At 46.8% G+C, this 17539-nt stretch overlaps 1 protein-coding gene across 1 annotated transcript in view; it reads right to left on the bottom strand.

Annotated features, from left to right (window-relative positions):
* Positions 1-7291: 7291 nt before the first annotated feature.
* Positions 7292-17539, bottom strand: part of LOC138838195 (podoplanin-like) — a 28795-nt gene continuing 18547 nt past the window's right edge. Inside the window, exons 3-6 of the mRNA XM_070037414.1 lie at positions 17191-17341; positions 13971-14009; positions 12130-12241; positions 7292-9333 (exon numbers count right to left, since the gene is read on the bottom strand). Coding sequence (XP_069893515.1) covers positions 9327-9333; positions 12130-12241; positions 13971-14009; positions 17191-17341 — 309 coding nt within the window. The 3' untranslated portion in view covers positions 7292-9326. The remainder of the gene's footprint in view (positions 9334-12129; positions 12242-13970; positions 14010-17190; positions 17342-17539) is intronic.

Genomic DNA, 17539 nt, shown 5'->3' with positions numbered 1-17539 from the left:
AGATAGATAGATAGATAGATAGATATAGATATAGATATAGATATATAGATATATATCTCCCTAAGAAAGCTATGCAATAAAATAGTCTTCAAGTAAAGGTTTTAGTCTTTGATAATGATCCTTTGAATTTTAACTTTTGTCTTTTCTTTTCTTTTCTTTTTTTTTTTGGTACTGGGGGTCGAACCCAGGACGTTGCACTTGATAGGCAAGTGCTTTGCCACTGAGCTATATCCCAGCCCTTGAATTTTAACTTTTAACTGCAACAAGAAAATTCATATTCCTGACATCCCGGTCTTAAAGGGCGTAACATAGTGGATTTCCTAATTCTTTGCTCGGAGTCATGAATGACAGCCCCTGCTGCTGCTTTGATCCTGCCTGGTGCTCCTGGGGAATGTGTGCTCCGTGGAACTGCGTGGGCTCCTTAGCGTTTCCCAGTGTGAGCCGGGCACGGAGGCGCAGGCCCATCATCCCAGCATTCTGGAGGCTGAGGCAGGGAGATCGCAGGCCCAGGGAGATGCCCAGAAGTGGCTCTGTGCACAGAGCTCCTGGATAGCAGCCCAGGCGGGAGAGGGGGCCGTATGGAGCACAGCTTTGGTCCCTTTCTGTGCCCTCCCCTCCCTCCCCCCAGCCCTGACTCCCAAGGCCTGGATCCCCGCATCACCAGTGGGCTCATTGCATGCAGCCGTCGGCATTTTAAATCACGAGGCCTGATTAATCCAGAGGGTCAAAATTAATGTGTCACTGAAGGCGCCTAAAAATCAACTGGGAAAGTGAGATGTAGGATTCTCTTTTGAAGTTATTTATTTTTTCTGGCAAAAGCTGTCTTTGTTCATTCTTGCCACCAGCTGGCGCTCGAATTCCACGTGGCGAAGGCCTGCTGTGACCTGGAGGAGACTGTCCAAATAAAAATGCTTCCCTTAAATCTGTGCTGATGCACTCCTCCCTAGCAACTGTGCAAGCCAGCCAGGCAGAGCCTTCACCTGACTGGCTACATGCTTTCATTTACAGCATTGTCATATTCATTGCCTGGAGTGTGTTAGTCTTGGGGCTTGAACTCAAGGTTTAGGTGTTTTCTCTGAGCTTTTTCTTTTTTTGTCAGTCATGGGGCTTGAACTCTGGGCCTGGGTGCTGTCCCTCAGCTCTTCAGCACAAGGCGAATGCTCTACCACTTGAGCCATAACACCACTTCCAGTTTTCTGAGTGGTTCATTGGAGGTAAGAGTCTCATGGGCTTTCCTACCTGGGCTGGCTTCGAACTGTGATCTCATATCTCAGCCTCCTGAGTAGCTAGGATTACAGATGCGACGTACTGGCACCCAGCCCTTCTTCTCTAACTACAGAGGTTTGTCAGCATTAAACTTAATTTTAAAAGAGATGTCTTAGAACTGGAGGTGTGGCTCAAGTGGTAGAACACCAGCTTGAACAACAACAACAAAAACCCAAAAAACAAGTGAAGCGAGTGCTGGTGGCTTTTGCCTGTAATCCCAGCTACTCAGGAGGCTGAGACCTGAGGATCACAGTTTGAAGCCAGCCCCGGCAGAGAAGTCCAGGAGATTCTTTTTGGGGGTTGGTCGTGGGGTGCTGTCCCTCAGCTCTTCAGCTCAAGGCGAGCACTCTGCCACTTGAGCCACAGCACCACTTCTGGTTTTCTGAGTGGTTTATTGGAGATAAGAGTCTCATGGACTTTCCTGCCCGAGCTGGCTTTGAACCATGTTCCTCAGATCTCAGCCTCCTGAGTAGCTAGGATGACAGGCGTGAGCCACCAGCACCTGGGTCCAGGAGATTCTTACCTACATTTAACCAGCTTAAAAAAAAAAGCCAGGGGGCTGGGAAGGTGGCTCAGCGGTAGAGCACTTGCCTTGCATGCCTGAGGCCCTGGGTTCGATTCCTCAGCACCACATAAGCAAAAAGAAAAAAGCCGGAAGTGGCGCTGTGGCTCAAGTGGTACAGTGCTAGCCTTGAGCTGAAGAGCTGAGGGACAGCGCCCAGGCCCAGAGTTCAGGCCCCACGACCGGACCCCAAAAAAAAAAAAAAAAGCCAGAAGTAGAGCATGGCTCAAGTGGTAGAGTGCTTGTCTTGAGTGGAAAAGCTCAAGGACAATACAAGTCCTGAGTTCAAGCTCCAGGATGGACGCAAACACAGCAGAACACGTGCAGATAATTCCATTTCTGTTTGAATTTGATGCCTGAGAAGATGTCTGAGAAATCTTCACAAGTCAAGTTTCACTTTATTCCACTATTGTCATTAGAAATCCTTCTTTAAAAAAAACTATTAGACTATACTATTTGCAATGCATTGAATTAATTTATCTGAAGCGTTAGCTATGACATGTCATGTTTGGTGTGTGTGTGTGTGTGTGTGTGTGTGTGTGTGTGTGTGTGTGTGTGTGTGTGTGTGTGTGTGTGTGTGTGTGTGTGCTGGCCTTGGGGCTTAAACTCTGGGCCTGGGCACTGTCACTTAAGGCTAGCACTCCACCACTTGAACCACAGCTCCACTGCTGGCTTTTTGAGGTTAATTAGAGTTAAGTCTCACAGCTTTCCCGCCTGGGCCGGCTTTGAACCATCATTGTCAGAGCTCAGCTTCCTGAATAGCTGGGATTACAGGTTTGAGACGCCTGTGCCTGGCTGACATTTCAGAAGTAACTTAGAAGGGTTTCCCTGGTGGGGCCTAGCACGGAGTGGAGTGTGACCCCCAGGCTCTGTGATACGGGTGAGCAACCGTGTTTCTCAGCAGCAAATGGTGGGCTGTCTTATGCCCCACCATCCTGAGATGGAAGATTGGAGGGCTGGGCATAGTGGTGCATGCCTGTAATCCCAGCTGCTTGCAACAAGGAAACAGGAGGATTGTGGTTCAAAGTAAGCTCAGGCAAAATTAGCAGGAGACCCTGCCCACAAAACAAACTAGGAAGCAAAAGGAGAGGGGCATGCTGGCCTGAGCTGGTCATTCCGGCAGTCAGGACCCTGTGCGCTTGGCTGTCTGATGGCCGTGGGAGGCTGCCATCGCTCTTGGAGAATGCTCAGAGACCCCCAAAAGTGTCTCCAGCCATGGCTCACACCTGTAATCTTCCTACTCAGGAAGCTGATTGGAGAATCACAGGTCAAAGCCAGCCCAGGGCAGGAAAGTCTGTGACACTCTATCTCCAATTAACCAGCATAAAATGCGGAATGCGAGGAGGCGTGGCTCATGTGGTAGAGCACCAGCTGTGAGCAAAACAAAAAAGCCCAGCAAGAATGTGTGGCCCTGAAGTTCAACATCCAGAAGTTTCCCCTTTAGCCAAAGGCCCCAAGGATTGTTTGTTTGTTTGTTTGTTTTAATCAGCAGGCTTTATTAACATCGTGGCCCCTTGTCGCTAGAGGATTTCTCTTATCTGAAGAGGGCTCACTGAGTGGACGTGGGGTTTGATTTTCCTTGTTGCTGAACAAGGAGGGGTTTGGGGGGTTAGTCACCCTGGCAGGTGGTAGAATGGCCCAGTCTGGCCTCCCATTCGATTCCGGTCAACGTTGACCCTGGCTATTTTTCTAGGCCATCTTTCTTTCACCACAGATTCCTCCGACTTGGTGACACATTGGAATGACAGTGGGGAAAGGCCCTGGGAACATCTGTCTGTCACACAGGAAGTGTGATGGCTGCCAATCCATTGTTTGGAAGGATGCAGGGAACGGCTCAAGGTTAGAGGTCGGAGCTGCTTTCCATCTGGCCTGGGCTGGGTGGCAGCGGGCAGCCATCCTGGAATGGTTCAAAGGGTGAATTCGCGGTGACAAATGACAACCAGTTGGGTAGCATCACATGAGGGAAATGTGTTCTTTTACAGCTCTAAAGGCCACAAGGCTTGGAATCCAGGCCCGGACAGGGGCTGGCTCCCTCCAAAGGAGTGAGGGGAGTCTCTGAGCCTCTTCCAGCTCTGGGCTTCCCAGCTGGCCTTGGCTTGTGGCTCCACCCCTCTTCCCTCTACCTGCCTCTGTCATCTCTGTGTTTCTTCTTGTCGGTCTTCTCAACTTCTTGTCTTTGTGTGAGGACACTGCCCTTGGATATAGGATGTTCCTAGCTCACTGATCTCATCTTGAGAAACTCAAGTTACATCACAGAAAGACCTGGACATATTTTTGGGGGCCACTGTTCAGCCCCCTCTTGGTAGTTTGGCTTGTGCTGCTTTCTGACAGTGAGGTGAAAGTGTGAAGAAAGACTCCATTAACAAGTTTATTCCTTTGTTCAAAGAGAAGAAATGCTGAAGGTTTTTTTAATTTTTGATCGGTCGTGGGGCTTGAACTCTGCGCCTGGGCGCTGTCCCTGGGCTCTTTAGCTCAAGGCGAGCGCTTTATTGCTTGAGCCACGTGCCATTTCCGGTTTTCGAGTGGTTTTTTGGAGATGAGAGTCTCACAAACTTTCCTACTTGGGCTGGCTTTGGACCACGATCCTCAGATCTCAGCCTCCTGAGTAGCTAGGATTACAAGCATGAGCCACCAGCGCCTGGCTAAATGCTGAAGTTTTTATGCCTAGGATTTCTTTCTCACTTTGGAGACGTTGTCTATTATGTGCTCTTCCTGGTTTTGACATCACCCCACACATCTGGTCACTCCCATAAGCCAATTTCACATCTTGAAGTGTTTCCTCGACACATTAAGAAAATCTCAAGCTAAGCATGACTTGTTAACCAGTACAGAAGCACATGCTTGTAATCCCAGCATTTGGGAAGCTGAGACTAGATCTTTTCAAGTGTGAGACAGGCCTGGGCTACACAGCGGGACTCGATCTTAAACACAAACAGACAAAACCACAACAAAAACAAGGAAAAGAAAACCTCCTCTATCCTTCGTTAGATAAATCATCTAGAACTTATAATAAATGGTAACCTTAAGTATAAATGGTGACACTTAAAAATAAATGATGACTTTTATTAGAAATAATGAACTAGCTCCAAATGTATCTTTGTGGATGTGTAGATGACACATCTCTATCATTTTGAAGGGAAATAATAAACCTGTGTCATACAAATGTTTTCTTATAGAAAAAAAGAGTCAGGTCAGGTGTTCCCCTGAAGGAAAATAGATAGGAACAAAGGACATGTGTGTGTGTGTGTATGTGTGTGTGTGTGTGTGTGTGTGTGTGTGTGTGTGTGTGTGTGTGAAGCTATTTATAAAAATAACTATTTGAATTAAAATCTAGACCTTCTATGGCCTCAAGCTTATGAAGAAAAAAAGGCTGGAGGTGTGACTTACGTGGTAGAATACTTGCCCCTCAAACCCCCAAAAGGAATTCAGAATTCAAAAATAAAGAGAAGCCAGGTTCTGGTGGCTCACGCCTGTAATCCCAGCGACGCAGGGGGCTGAGATCTGAGGATCATGGTTTGAAGCCAGTCACCGAAGGGAAGTCCCTGTGAGATGCTTATCTCCAATTAACCACTCAAAAGCTGGAAGTGGTGCTGTGGCTGAAGTGGTAGAGAGCTAGCCTTGAGACAGAGAGGCTCAGGGACAGCGCCCAGGCCTTGAGTTCAAGCCCCACAATCCACAAAAAGAATAAAGAGGAAAGTGAAAGGGAGATGAGAGAGAGAGAGAGAGGGAAGGAGGAAAGGAGGGGAGGGAAGGAAGAGAGAGACGAAGGAAGGAAAGAAGGAAGAAAAGAAGAGAGGAGGGAGGAAGGGAGGGAGGAGGCATGTGGTCAGGATGGTGTATTCTCTGGCTGGAGCCCTGGGGCACGGAACTAGAGCTCAGCCACTAAGATGACGGAACCTTTGGTAGCCCTTGGCCTGTGCCAGCCTCTCCATTGTCACCTGGGCCACGGACCACAAATCACACCGTCTTCATCCCAGTGGGGGCCCCCATGCCACCCCAAGATTTCGGGTGGGTTCTGTGCAGTTGTCCAGCAACCCCAGTCCCCCATGGGCACCGCGTGGAATTACAACGCCGCGTCTTCTAAGCGACTGCAAGCGTGAGTGAGGTCAGCACGGGCGGCAGTTGCTCAGCATCCAAGCCCTGCACAGGGACAGGCTCCAGAGCTGAGTCCCGCTGCGTGGTAACGCCCTGCTACACCCCTCTCCACGGGCAAAACACTCCCCAAACTTTTCATCTCCAGCTCTCCATCAGCCCCCATCGGAGCATTTCTCACAAGCACCCGAACACACCCTGACTACCAAATAAATGAGAGCGAAGGAAAGATGGAGCCACAGGAAGATGAATCGCCTATGTGTTCTCATGTGTAGAAAAACTGGGCATGAATGTAAGAGAGCGATTACAGGGTGCGGGGTCGGCGGGGGCGGGGCGGGACAGTGGACAGTGTGAGGGGAGAAGAGAGGACTAGAAGAGAGAATATTCATGCGTACAAGTGTGAAAAGAGCATAAAATCCACTTACAAAACACAGTGTTAGTGGCTCACGCTTGTAATCCTAGCTAATCAGGAGGCTGAGATCTGAGGATCATGGTTCAAAGCCAGCCTGGGCAGGAAAGTCTGTGAGACTCTTCAATTAGCCAGAAAAAAGCTAGAAGTGGAATTGTTGCTCAAGTGGTAAAGTGCTCACCTTGCGTAGCACATACATACATATACACATTCAGGAGACATAAGAAGGGCGAGGGTCAGAGAAGGAGGTATAATAGTGCATTACAATGTATGGAAACATCACTGCAGGACCCTTTCCTACACTGAACAATGAACATACAATAATAAAAAGTGGGAACAATCATAGAGTCAGTGGGTTACGTTCCTCATCCATTTTCTCTTTGTTAGAGCTGGTTCTTAGAAGAGGTGCATGAAATAGGATTAGCCTTCATTTCCACATGGTTCTCTCTGGTTAAAAGAAAAACAAATAGAGGCAAAAAAAACAAGCCTTTATTTTAACTATTAGTATTATTATTTTGTGTGCTGGTACTAGGGCTTGAATTCAGGGCCTTACACTCTCTCTTGGCTTTTTCCAGTCAAGGCTGGCACTCTACTACTCAATCCACACTTCCACTTACGGTCTTTTTGGTTAATTGGAAAGAAGAATCTCATAGGCTTTCCTGCCACAGCTAGATTTGAACCTTGATCCTCAGCTCTCAGTCTCCTAGTTAGCTAAGAAACTAGATATAATCTATATTTTTAGAAAGTTTTTCATTCAAAATTTTCTTTTAGAAGTGGAGCTTTCAAGGAATAGAACATCAGCCTTGGGCAAAAAAAAGCTAAAGGACAACACCCAGCATACACATATGCATGCTCTCTCTGTCTGTCTGTCTGTCTCTCTCTCTCTCACTCTGTCTGTCTGTCTCTCTCTCACACACACACACAGATTCCAATCAGAGGTCTGACTCAGGCTTTGTACATGATCATGTTTTATTGGAAAATGTGTCTGCACTGCTCAGGTGAGACTGCGAATCCACAGCCTGTGCCAGCAGGCTCCAGGTCCAGTGTAGGAGGTGGAAGAGGAAAGAAAGGCTGGGACAGAAGAAACAGATCAATACTCTTCCTAACTCTGGCTCAGGAATCTGGATGACGTCAACGGACCCCCGTCTAGCCCCCGCCCTGGCTGTGAGGACCCACGGATATGGATGCGTTGTTTAGAATAACATCCAGGCACAGCCACGCCAGGCGGGAGGAGGGCCGGGCTTCTGCCAAGTGGGTTATTTTTTCCTGTGTGAGGCCCTTGGTCTAGTTCAGAGGATATCGGGGTATGCAATCGCGGTCGTGACACGGCGTCTGGGCGGTGCAAAAGTTTGACATGGGAAGAACAAACCCAAACCATACCAAACTCCACAGAGGAAGAGTGGCCCGAGCGGGAAGGGACAGAGGCAGACATTTTACTTTGATCTTTTCAACGGGGCCTTATAGGGTAAGGACTGGGAATAGCTTTTATTTTGAAAAGCAGGTCTTCTGTAAATCAGATTGCTTTAAAGGTATTAGTATTGTATAAGATTATTTTAAAACTCTCCCCGTCTGTCCTCCAGAGAGAGCAAGCATTAAAAACACAAAACAAAAGCCAGGAGCTGGTGGCTCACTCCTGTAATCCTAGCTACTGAGATCTGAGGATCATGGTTCAAAGCCAGCCCCGGCAAGAAAGTCCATGAGACTCTTCTTTCCAATAAACCACCAGAAAACCAGAAATGGCACTGTGGCTCAAGGGGCAGAATGCTTGCTTTGAGCTGAAGAGCTGAGGGACAGCGCCTGGGCCCAGAGTTCAAGATGCACGACCGTCAAAAAAACAAAAAAGAAAAACAAAACAAAATAAAACAAAACACAAGTCCCCCCTCACCCCCACCATGTCAGGCGAATTTTAGGGCCTCTTGCTGTGTGGTGCTTGGTTCTAGAACAGTCAAGTCTCTGGCATCATGGGAACACCCATTGGCTTTCGTGTCTGGGACTGAGAGCTTCGCAGGACAAAGCAGCCAATCATTGCCATAAGAGAGAGTGCTTCTGGTCGTCTAGAGCGAGCAGGTGACACCAGCCTTGGTCATCACTGGCCTCATGACTGCTAGGTGATCTTGTGAGGAACAAAGTACCTTCACCCAAGTACCGGCTTGTGGCTGGGAAACCAGATGGATGATTCTGAAGGGATCCATCTGGACCCCCCTCAAAGAAGTTGCTCATCACATAATTGTCCAAGTGCACGTTTTCTCCTTGATTATCTACATCCTATCGGTTTTCCCCAAACGGACCCCACGGGGCTGGAATGTGTAGATCTCAACAGCAACTGGAAACGGTGCCTGAGCTGTCTTCTGACGTCACACCGGCGCCCCAGGACTCCATGAACATAAACAGCTTCAGATTCCTGCACATGTCAACCATAACACAGAATAGCCAAAGGGAAGTGAGACTCTGGTCTCTCTACCATCAGCAGAACCATATTTTCTTAGTTCTAAATCAGTTGACGTAGTTGGGTTTTTATTGATTTATTTTTGGTTGCTGTTGGTTTTCTTTGCTGTTGTTGTTATTTGTTTTGGTGTCAGTACAGGGGCTTGAAGTCTGGGCCTCTAAGGCTTGAGCCTCACCTCCACTACTAGCATTTTGCTGGTCTGTTAGGAATATGAAACTCATGGACTGGACTATTCTGCCTGGTCTGGCTTTGACCTGTGGGCCTCAGATCTCAGCCTCCTGACATAGTTTTGCTCCATTTTCTATGCATCTGGTTGTTTAAGTCAGCTACTACAAAATTTGTTTACATTAAATATAAATATATATATATATATTTTTTTTCCCCCAAAAATCAACTGTTTCGAGGAGCCGAGTCTGGTGAGTTCTCTCCCCTCTGGCTTCTTTTGGCAAAGGCTGGGAGGGAGGCTGGCCAGCAGCCCAGGGTCATCTTCTCTCGCAAGCTGGGGGGTGGGGAGCGGAAGGAGTCAGAAACTGTTCAGATGGGCTCGTCCTTCAGGGCCTGTGGAACCAAGAAGGGAGACGGTGAATAGCTTTGCTGCACAGTGAACCACACAAATCAGTGCTCCTAGGGTCCTCTCCTCTCTGACTTCCAGCTCTGGAACCTGGCGCCCCCCTGCTCTGACTGGCCCGTGTCTCCTCATCAGCCAGGTCAGATGTGCAAACATCTCCAAACCCAGTACCTCGCAGCTGTGTCATGATCCCTGTCCCGGTCCCCAGCCATCTTCTGTCACCTGCCCTTCCCCCTCCACTTCTAGCACAATCCATCTCCCCTAAAGATGAAACAAAGTTTTTTTCCTTGGGTCATGAATTTGAATGCTCTGCTTCTTTTGCTTTTTTTTTTTTTTTTTTTTTTTTTGGCAGTACTGGAGTTTAATTTGGGGACCTTTTACTCCCTAAGCCATGCCTCCAGCCCTCTTTGCTTTAGTTTAATTTTTATATAGGGTCTCCACCCAGCCTGGCCTTGAACTACAATGTTCTAGATGTCCACTTTTCAAAATCCTTCCTTCCTTCCTTCCTTCCTTCCTTCCTTCCTTCCTTCCTTCCTTTCTTTCTTTCCGCCGGTTGTGCAGCTTGAACTCTGGTGTTGGGCACTGTCCCTGCACTCTTCAGCTTGAGGTGAGGGCTCTACCGCTTGAGCCACAGGTTTTCTAGTGGTTTATTGGAGATAAGAGTCTCCTGGACTTTTCTTTCTTTCTTTCTTTCTTTCTTTCTTTCTTTCTTTCTTTCTTTCTTTCTTTCTTTCTTTCCTTTCTTTTTTTTGGGTCCAGTCGTGGGGCCTGAACTCTGGGCCTGGGTGCTGTCCCTCAGCTCTTCAGCTCAAGGCTAGTGCTCTACCACTTGAGCTACAGTGCCATTCTGGTTTTCTAGTGGTTTATTGGAGATAAGAGTCTCATGGACTTTCCTTCCTGGGGTGGCTTTGAAGCATGATCCTCAGATCTCAGCCTCCTGAGTAGCTAGGATTACAGGCATGAGCCACCAGCACCCAGTGAAATTATTTATTTTTTAAAAAAATACTAATTTAAAGCCAGGTACTTTTGGCTCACACCAATAACCCCTAGCTACTCAGGAGGCTGAGATCTGAGGATCATGGTTTGAAGCCAACCCGGGCAGGAAAGTTTGTGAGACTTTACATCTCAACTCCAATAAACCACTAAAAAACAGATTGAAGTTCTATGGCACAAGTGGTAGAGTGCTAACCTTGAGCAAAAGAAACTCAGGGGCAGGGGCTGGGAAGGTAGCTCAGTGGTAGAGTGCTTGCCTTACATGCTTGAGGCCCTGGGTTTGATTCCTCAGTACCACATAAGCAGAAAAAGCCGGAAGTGGCGCTGTGGCTCAAGTGGTAGAGCGCTAACCTTGAGCTGAAGAGCTGAAGGACAGCTCCTAGACCAATAGTTCAGGCCCCAGAACAAAAAACAACAACAACAAAAGCAGCTCAGGGACAGTGCCCAGGTCCTGAATTCAAGCCCCAGGACCAGCAAAACAAATTGCTTATTTATTATATATATATATATATATATTATATAATATTATATAATATATATAATATTATTATGTTTAGTTGCACAAAAGGGTTTCAATTTAACATGTCAGCTTGTGTGTACAATGCATCTTGATCAGTGTCACCTCTTTCGTCATTCTCTATCTCTCCCACACATCCCCTCAATTTTCCTAGTTCCATTTTCACAAGTGTACATTGAATATTACAGTTGCACTCACCCACCCTTCCTCTCTCCATCTGTCTACCCCCCTCCCTTGATCTCACCCCCACACAATACAAATCCCAGCTTCCTGGTTTTCATTTTGTTAAAACTTGTTCAAAATCCCCTACGTATACCATATTTCAGTTTATATGTTTGTGTACAGAGATGAATATAACCATCTATGATTATATATTTACATATTTCTAATTTAGAGCTAAACTTCCACATCTGAGAGAAAACATCAGATATCCATTTCTTAAGTAGCTGAGATTAAAAAAGTGAGCCACCAAACTAGACTGAACACTGAATTCTTAAAGGAAGTTAATAAAGAGAAAGAAGGTCTTCCTATCATCAGTAGTCAATGCTAACAGGACTGGGAAGGTGGCTCAGTGGTAGAGCGCTTGCCTTGCATGCATGAGGCCCTGGGTTCGATTTCTCAGGACCACATAAACAGAAAAAAAAAGCCGGAAGGGGCGCTGTGGCTCAAGTGGTAGAGCGCTAGCCTTGAGCTGAAGAGCTGAGGGACAGCACCCAGGCCCAGAGTTCAGGCCCCGTGACTGACCAAAAAGAAAAAAAAAGTCAATGCTAGGAAGCTAGAAGGACCCAAGGGTAGGGTTTTTTGTTTTTTTGTGGTTTTTTTTTATGAGGGGCAGACATGGAAGTATCTAGATTATAAAGCCCCTCCCATCATTACCTCTGCTCTTGTCAGAATGGGAGCACAGCCTGGTGACAAGCTGTCTTCCAGAAACTTCCCTCCAATAGTGGGAAGCTGGGCAGGTCATGTGGGCGAGATGAGTCGCAAGTTAAAACTTGGTTTGGGTTTTCTTTTGTATTCAGTTAGTTAGAAAATGAAGACAAGAGACTGGATTGGGTCAGATCTCAACTACAGAGGTCACCTTGAGACCCCTCCCAGGCTCTGGCTTTCTGGTTTTAGACATCTAAGCGCACATCTATTCTGGGGGATCCTTGGGTGCAGTTCTTGTGGGTTTCAAGCCTCGCCTTCAAATAGAGATTTCTAATAGGGGAAAGGCTAGCCACCATGCAGGACTGCCTGTGATTTACTTACAGGAATCATTTTCAGGGAGTTTACTTACGAGAACCTTCCAGAAACTTTCCTCATAACCACTACGATGATGCCTCCAATAAAGCCAATGGCTAATAAGACCCCAACAATGATGCCGACCAGGGTCACTGTGTCCAGACCACCTGAAAGGAGCGGAGAAGAGGACGTGAAGACCAGATGAGAGACGGCCCTGCACTGCAGAGAAGGTCAGAGGTCAACAAGGGCACCGTGTCACTGCACACAGCAAATGAAGTTCCACGTCGCCTCCCCCAGACCCAGGCAGAAGGTCGAGCTCCTCTTCCCATGCTGTACATCAACCCCAGGGCCGGAGCCTGCAAGGGAAACGCTCCCTCCAGTAGCTTATCCCCAGCCCCAAGCAAATCCCATTTTATGAATCCATTCATGTGATGAATGCACAGCTCTCAACCACATAGAATACCCCGGCCTCTGTCAATGGGCGTCATCCTGCTGGTCTACTCCACAGGCCTCTCCATTCAGTCCCAGCAACAGCCAACCAATGCCCTGCTCCACAATGGTCATCCATCTATTTGCAATGCTGGGATCCCGTGCTAGGAAAGTGCTTTACCACTGAGCTATGTCCCCAGCTCTGCGTGTGTGTGTGTGTGTGTGTGTGTGTGTGTGTGTGTGTATGTGTATACTAGGGCTTGAACTCAGGGTCTCACACTCTCACTTGACTTTTTTGTCCAAGGATGGTGCTTTACCACTTGAGCCATGCCTTCACTTCCCCCTTTTTTGTTGCTTAATTGAAAGTAAGAGTCACATGGACTTTCCTGCCTAGGTTGGCTTTGAACTTTGATACTTAATTTTCAGCCTCCTGAGGGGCTAGGACTTTATATAGCGAGCCACTGATGCCTAGCTCTGCTTTATTTTATTTTATTTTATTTATTTATTTTTGTCAGTTGTGAATGCTTGAACTCAGTAGTGCGCTACCACTTTGAGCCACAGTGCTACTTTCAGTTTTCTGCTGGTTATTTGGAGATAAGAGTCTCATAGCTGGGTGCCTGTGACTCACACCTGTAATCCTAGCTACTCAGGAGGCTGAGATCTGAGCATCATAGTTCAAAGCCAGCCAGGCAGGAAAGTCTACGAGACTCTTATCTACAAAAAACCACCAGAAAACTGCAAGTGGTGCTGTAGCTCACGTGGTAGAGTGCTCACCTTGAGTTGAAGAGCTGAGGGACAGTGCCTAGGACCAGAGTTCAAGCCCCACAACCAACACCACCACCACCAATAACAAAAGAGTCTCACAGACTTTCTTGCCCAGGCTAGCTTCAAATTGTGATCCTCAAATCTCAGACTCCTGGGGCTGGGAATGTTGCTTAGTGGTAGAGTACTTGCCTAGCATGCATGAAACGCTGGGTTCGATTCCTCAGTATCACATAAATGGTAAAGGCTGGAAGTGGTGTTGTGGCTCAAATGGTAGAGCGCTAGCCTTGAGCAAAAGGAGTTCAGGGACAGTGCCCAGGCCCTGAGTTCAAGCCCCAGGACTGGCAAAAAACAAACAAACACGCGCGCGCGCGCACACGCGCCCACACACACACACACACACACACACACACACACACACACACACACACACACACACACACACTCCTGAGTTGCTAGGATTACAGGTGTTGGCCACTGGTGCCTGGCTTTTTTCTTCTTCTTCAAATATAGGGATTCCCCTTTCTCTCTGAATAAAAAAATTTAAAAAGAAAGAAGCATGAAATCTGTTTTGAGAAGGAATCTTATTCTGTTCCTATTGGCTATAATCCAGAAAAGAATGCAATCTATCTCCCAGATTAAATTCTAAGAAATTGTCCTTTCAATTCCCATAGGACTAGTTAGATAATAAAAAATCTTATTTACCATTCTTGTCTGTTGTCTGTGTCTCTTCAGCCACCTTCTCTGCAAAGAGAAAAATGATGATAAGGAATTAGTAAGATTTAATACCTATATTTGAGCAGCTGGCAAATATATGCAGAAGACAACTTCTTTTTTTTTTTTTTTTTTTTTTGTCGGTCGTGGGGCTTGAACTCTGGGCCTGGGCACTGTCCCTCAGCTCTTCAGCTCAAGGCGAGCGCTCTACCACTTGAGCTACAGCGCCACTTCCGGTTTTCTGGTGATTTATTGGAGATAGGAGTCTCACGGTCTCTCCTGCCCGGGCTGGCTTTGAACCGCGATCCTCAGATCTCAGCCTCCTGAGTAGCTAGGATTACAGGCGTGAGCCACCAGCGCCCGGCTAAGACAACTTCTTAAAGAAACTTCACAGGGGAGTTTTAAGCAAGCTATGACATGACACTACCTTTGTAACTATTATTAGCAAAGGTATAATACTTCATCATGCCTTTGGGTTCATTATATTTATATATCCCCCATTCCAATTTACAAAGCAGAGATGTGGCTGGCCTCTGATGGTACCTGCCTGTAATCCTAGCTACTCATGCGGCTGAGATTTGATGATCACGGTCTGAAGCCATCCTGGGAAGAAAGGTCTATGAGACATTTATCTCCAACTAACAATCAAAAAGTCAGAAATGGTACTGTGGATCAAGTTGTAGAGTGCTAGCCTTGAGTGAAAAAGCAAAGCTAAGGGACAACATCTAGGCCGTGGGTTCAAGCCCTAGAGTCAATGCTCTCTCTCTCTTTCTCTCTCTCTCACTCACACACACACACACACACACACACACACACACACACACACACACACACACACAGAAGAAGAGATGTGACGTATGGTAGTAGAGTACTTAGCTCAAGTGTGACGCCCTGACTTCAAATACCAGTACTTAAAAAAAAAGAAATCAGAGTCAAGTACACTGAAGCACAACTGTGAAATAAATGGTCAAAATGCTTTCATAGATTACAGTAGCAAAAGAACCAGAGCCGTGGATACCCAGCCCACTGTGAATACCATGGAGCACCTACAGCCTGTGGCGAGGTCTGACATGTGCTTGGAGAGTTGTGGGTTGGTTTGGGAATATCAGGGCTGAGTTATCTCCAGTTATCTATTACCTGCTTTGACAGGAAGCTTTCCCCTAATAAAACATTCTCTCTAAGAACTGTTGTTAAGCCAGGCACTGGTGGCTCATGCCTGTAATCTTACCTACTACAGAAGCTGAGATCTGAGGATCACAGTTCAAAGCCAGCCTGGGAATGATCCATGAGACCCTTATCTCCAATAAACCACCAGAAAACCAGAAGTAGCGCTGTGGCTCAAATGGTAGAGCGCTTGCCTTGAGCTGAAGAGGGCAGGGACAGCACCCAGGCCCAGAGTTCAAGCCCCATGACTGACCCCCCCCAAAAAAAAATTGTGGTTAAAATACACATAGCAGGAAATGTATTTAATGAACCATTTTAAGGGTTCAATTCAATGGTGTTAAATATATACATTCACAGTGCTTTCTCTCTCTCTGTTTTTCCAGTGCTAATTATTAAACCCAGGGCCTCATGCATGCTAGGCAAGCACTCTACCACAGAGCTATGTCCCTAAACCACACAATTCTTTCCAGCTGGCAAAATTGAAATGCCATACCCACTGAGCCATAACTCATAACTCATTTGTCCCTTCCCTCAGCCCTTAGTCACTACCAACTTTATCCACTTTCCAACTCTATGATTTTTCGCTGCTTTAGATACCACATAGGAGTGGAATCCTATTGTAAGTGGTAACTTCAAAGGTGAGTTGGCGGGGCCAATCAATTAACTAAAAGCAGGAGAAAAGCCCTCCCCCAATTGGCATCCTTGCTCTCTGATAGGAGCCATTCTCTCCGAAGTCACCTTGGGCTCCAAGAAGGGTAGGATTTACCAGTGATGGCCTCTTGTGGCAGAAGGCAAGCTGCCCCTCCGATGGGCAATGCTAGCTACTCGCTCACATCTTGTCCAAAAGAGAGCGCAGGACAGACCTGCAGCCAGCCAATACTGATGGGCTGCTTCTGTTTCCCATCAGTGGTGAGGTCCTCCAGAGACATCAACCAGGCCACGCCCACCACTACAACTGTTAAAACCAAGCACACCTTTCCCATCTCCTGCCCCCAGTTCTTGTCTTACTTACAGCTATGGCAAATGTCTGTACAGTATTTTTAAAGATGGCTGAAGGTGGCCCCATGGCTGCCATGTAATAAATCTCTTTCTGCCCTGCACCATGATGTCTCTTTATTTAGTATATAAAAGCAACTGGCTAGACCTGACAAGTAAGACTCCTGGAATTTGGGCCTGGAGGGGGTGGGGGAGTTGTCTAAAAATCCAATTTCAGGGCTGGGAAGGTGGCTCAGTGGTAGAGAGCTTGCCTTGCATGCATGAGGCCCTGGGTTCGATTCCTCAGCACCACATAAGCAGAAAAAGTTGAAAGTGGCGCTGTGGCTCAAGTGGTAGAGTGCTAGCCTTGAGCTGAAGAGCTGAGGGACAGGGCCTCAGAGTTCAGGCCCCATAACCAGCGAAAATAAAAATAAATAAAAAATAAAAATCCAGTTTCAATATTGTTCCTTTATGCATACCCTGTGTCACTTTTTGTTGTTTTTATTTTTTTTGCCAGTGTCATGATTTGAGCGTGGAGTCTCACACTCGCTCTACCTGCTGAGCGCTGGTGCTCTACACTTGAGCCACGTCTCCAGCCTGACTAAAGTTTTTCTACCACACTGCAGCAGGGCCCTGCGAAATCACGAACTCCACCCCAAATCCTGGTAAGTCTGGATTAGCTCTGATCCTTGGCCAGCATAATGGAAATGGAAAACAGTGTTGCTGAATCTCTTAAGATGTACATAGACAGGCTGGGCTTCATGCTTTTTAGTGTCAGCAAAGCAACAGAAGGAGCTAATTCATTTACCCTCTCTTTATGAGGACATCATCACTATGATTCCAGACGTTGTTTAGAGACAGAAGGATGTTTCCAGCAGCTCAATAAATTGAATTTGATATAGCTACCTACAAATCAAATTCTGCGCCTATCACACAAAAGCTTGGCTCTGGATTCACTCCTTATATTGTCTTATAGTCAAACCAATATATTGTCTTCTATTAGAACCAGTATGTCCCCTATTGGTTATAATATTATACTTAGAATGCCCACGTTCCACAAAGGTTGACCCACCTCTGTTGGGGTGACCGGTCTTCTTATCTACAGGGTGGTGTGTTGCTGTGAGTAGGGTTGTGGAGCTTTCTTTGTGATCATTAACTGAGCTGCCTGGCGTGGGCAGATCTTCTAGGCCAGCATTGGTTGAGCTCTTTGCCCTGGTTGGCACCTATGAAGAGATGAAAATGAGCCAACCCAGAAAATAAAGCCTCTTGTATTTCCAATATACAGCCTGACAGCAGAAAGATTTCAGGAGGCACAAATACACGAGACATACTCTAGCATAAACTCTAAATGGAAGCAAGAAAACAAACAGAAAGAAACAACAATGGTAGGGCCAAGAATAAAACGAGTCTATCTAGTCCAG

This window comes from Dipodomys merriami, unplaced genomic scaffold, assembly GCF_024711535.1.
Source record: "Dipodomys merriami isolate MVZ:Mamm:240054 unplaced genomic scaffold, mDipMer1.0.p SCAF_28, whole genome shotgun sequence".
Taxonomy (NCBI): domain Eukaryota; kingdom Metazoa; phylum Chordata; class Mammalia; order Rodentia; family Heteromyidae; genus Dipodomys; species Dipodomys merriami.
Note: the sequence above shows the minus strand (reverse complement) of the source record. Positions and strands in the feature narration are given on the sequence as shown.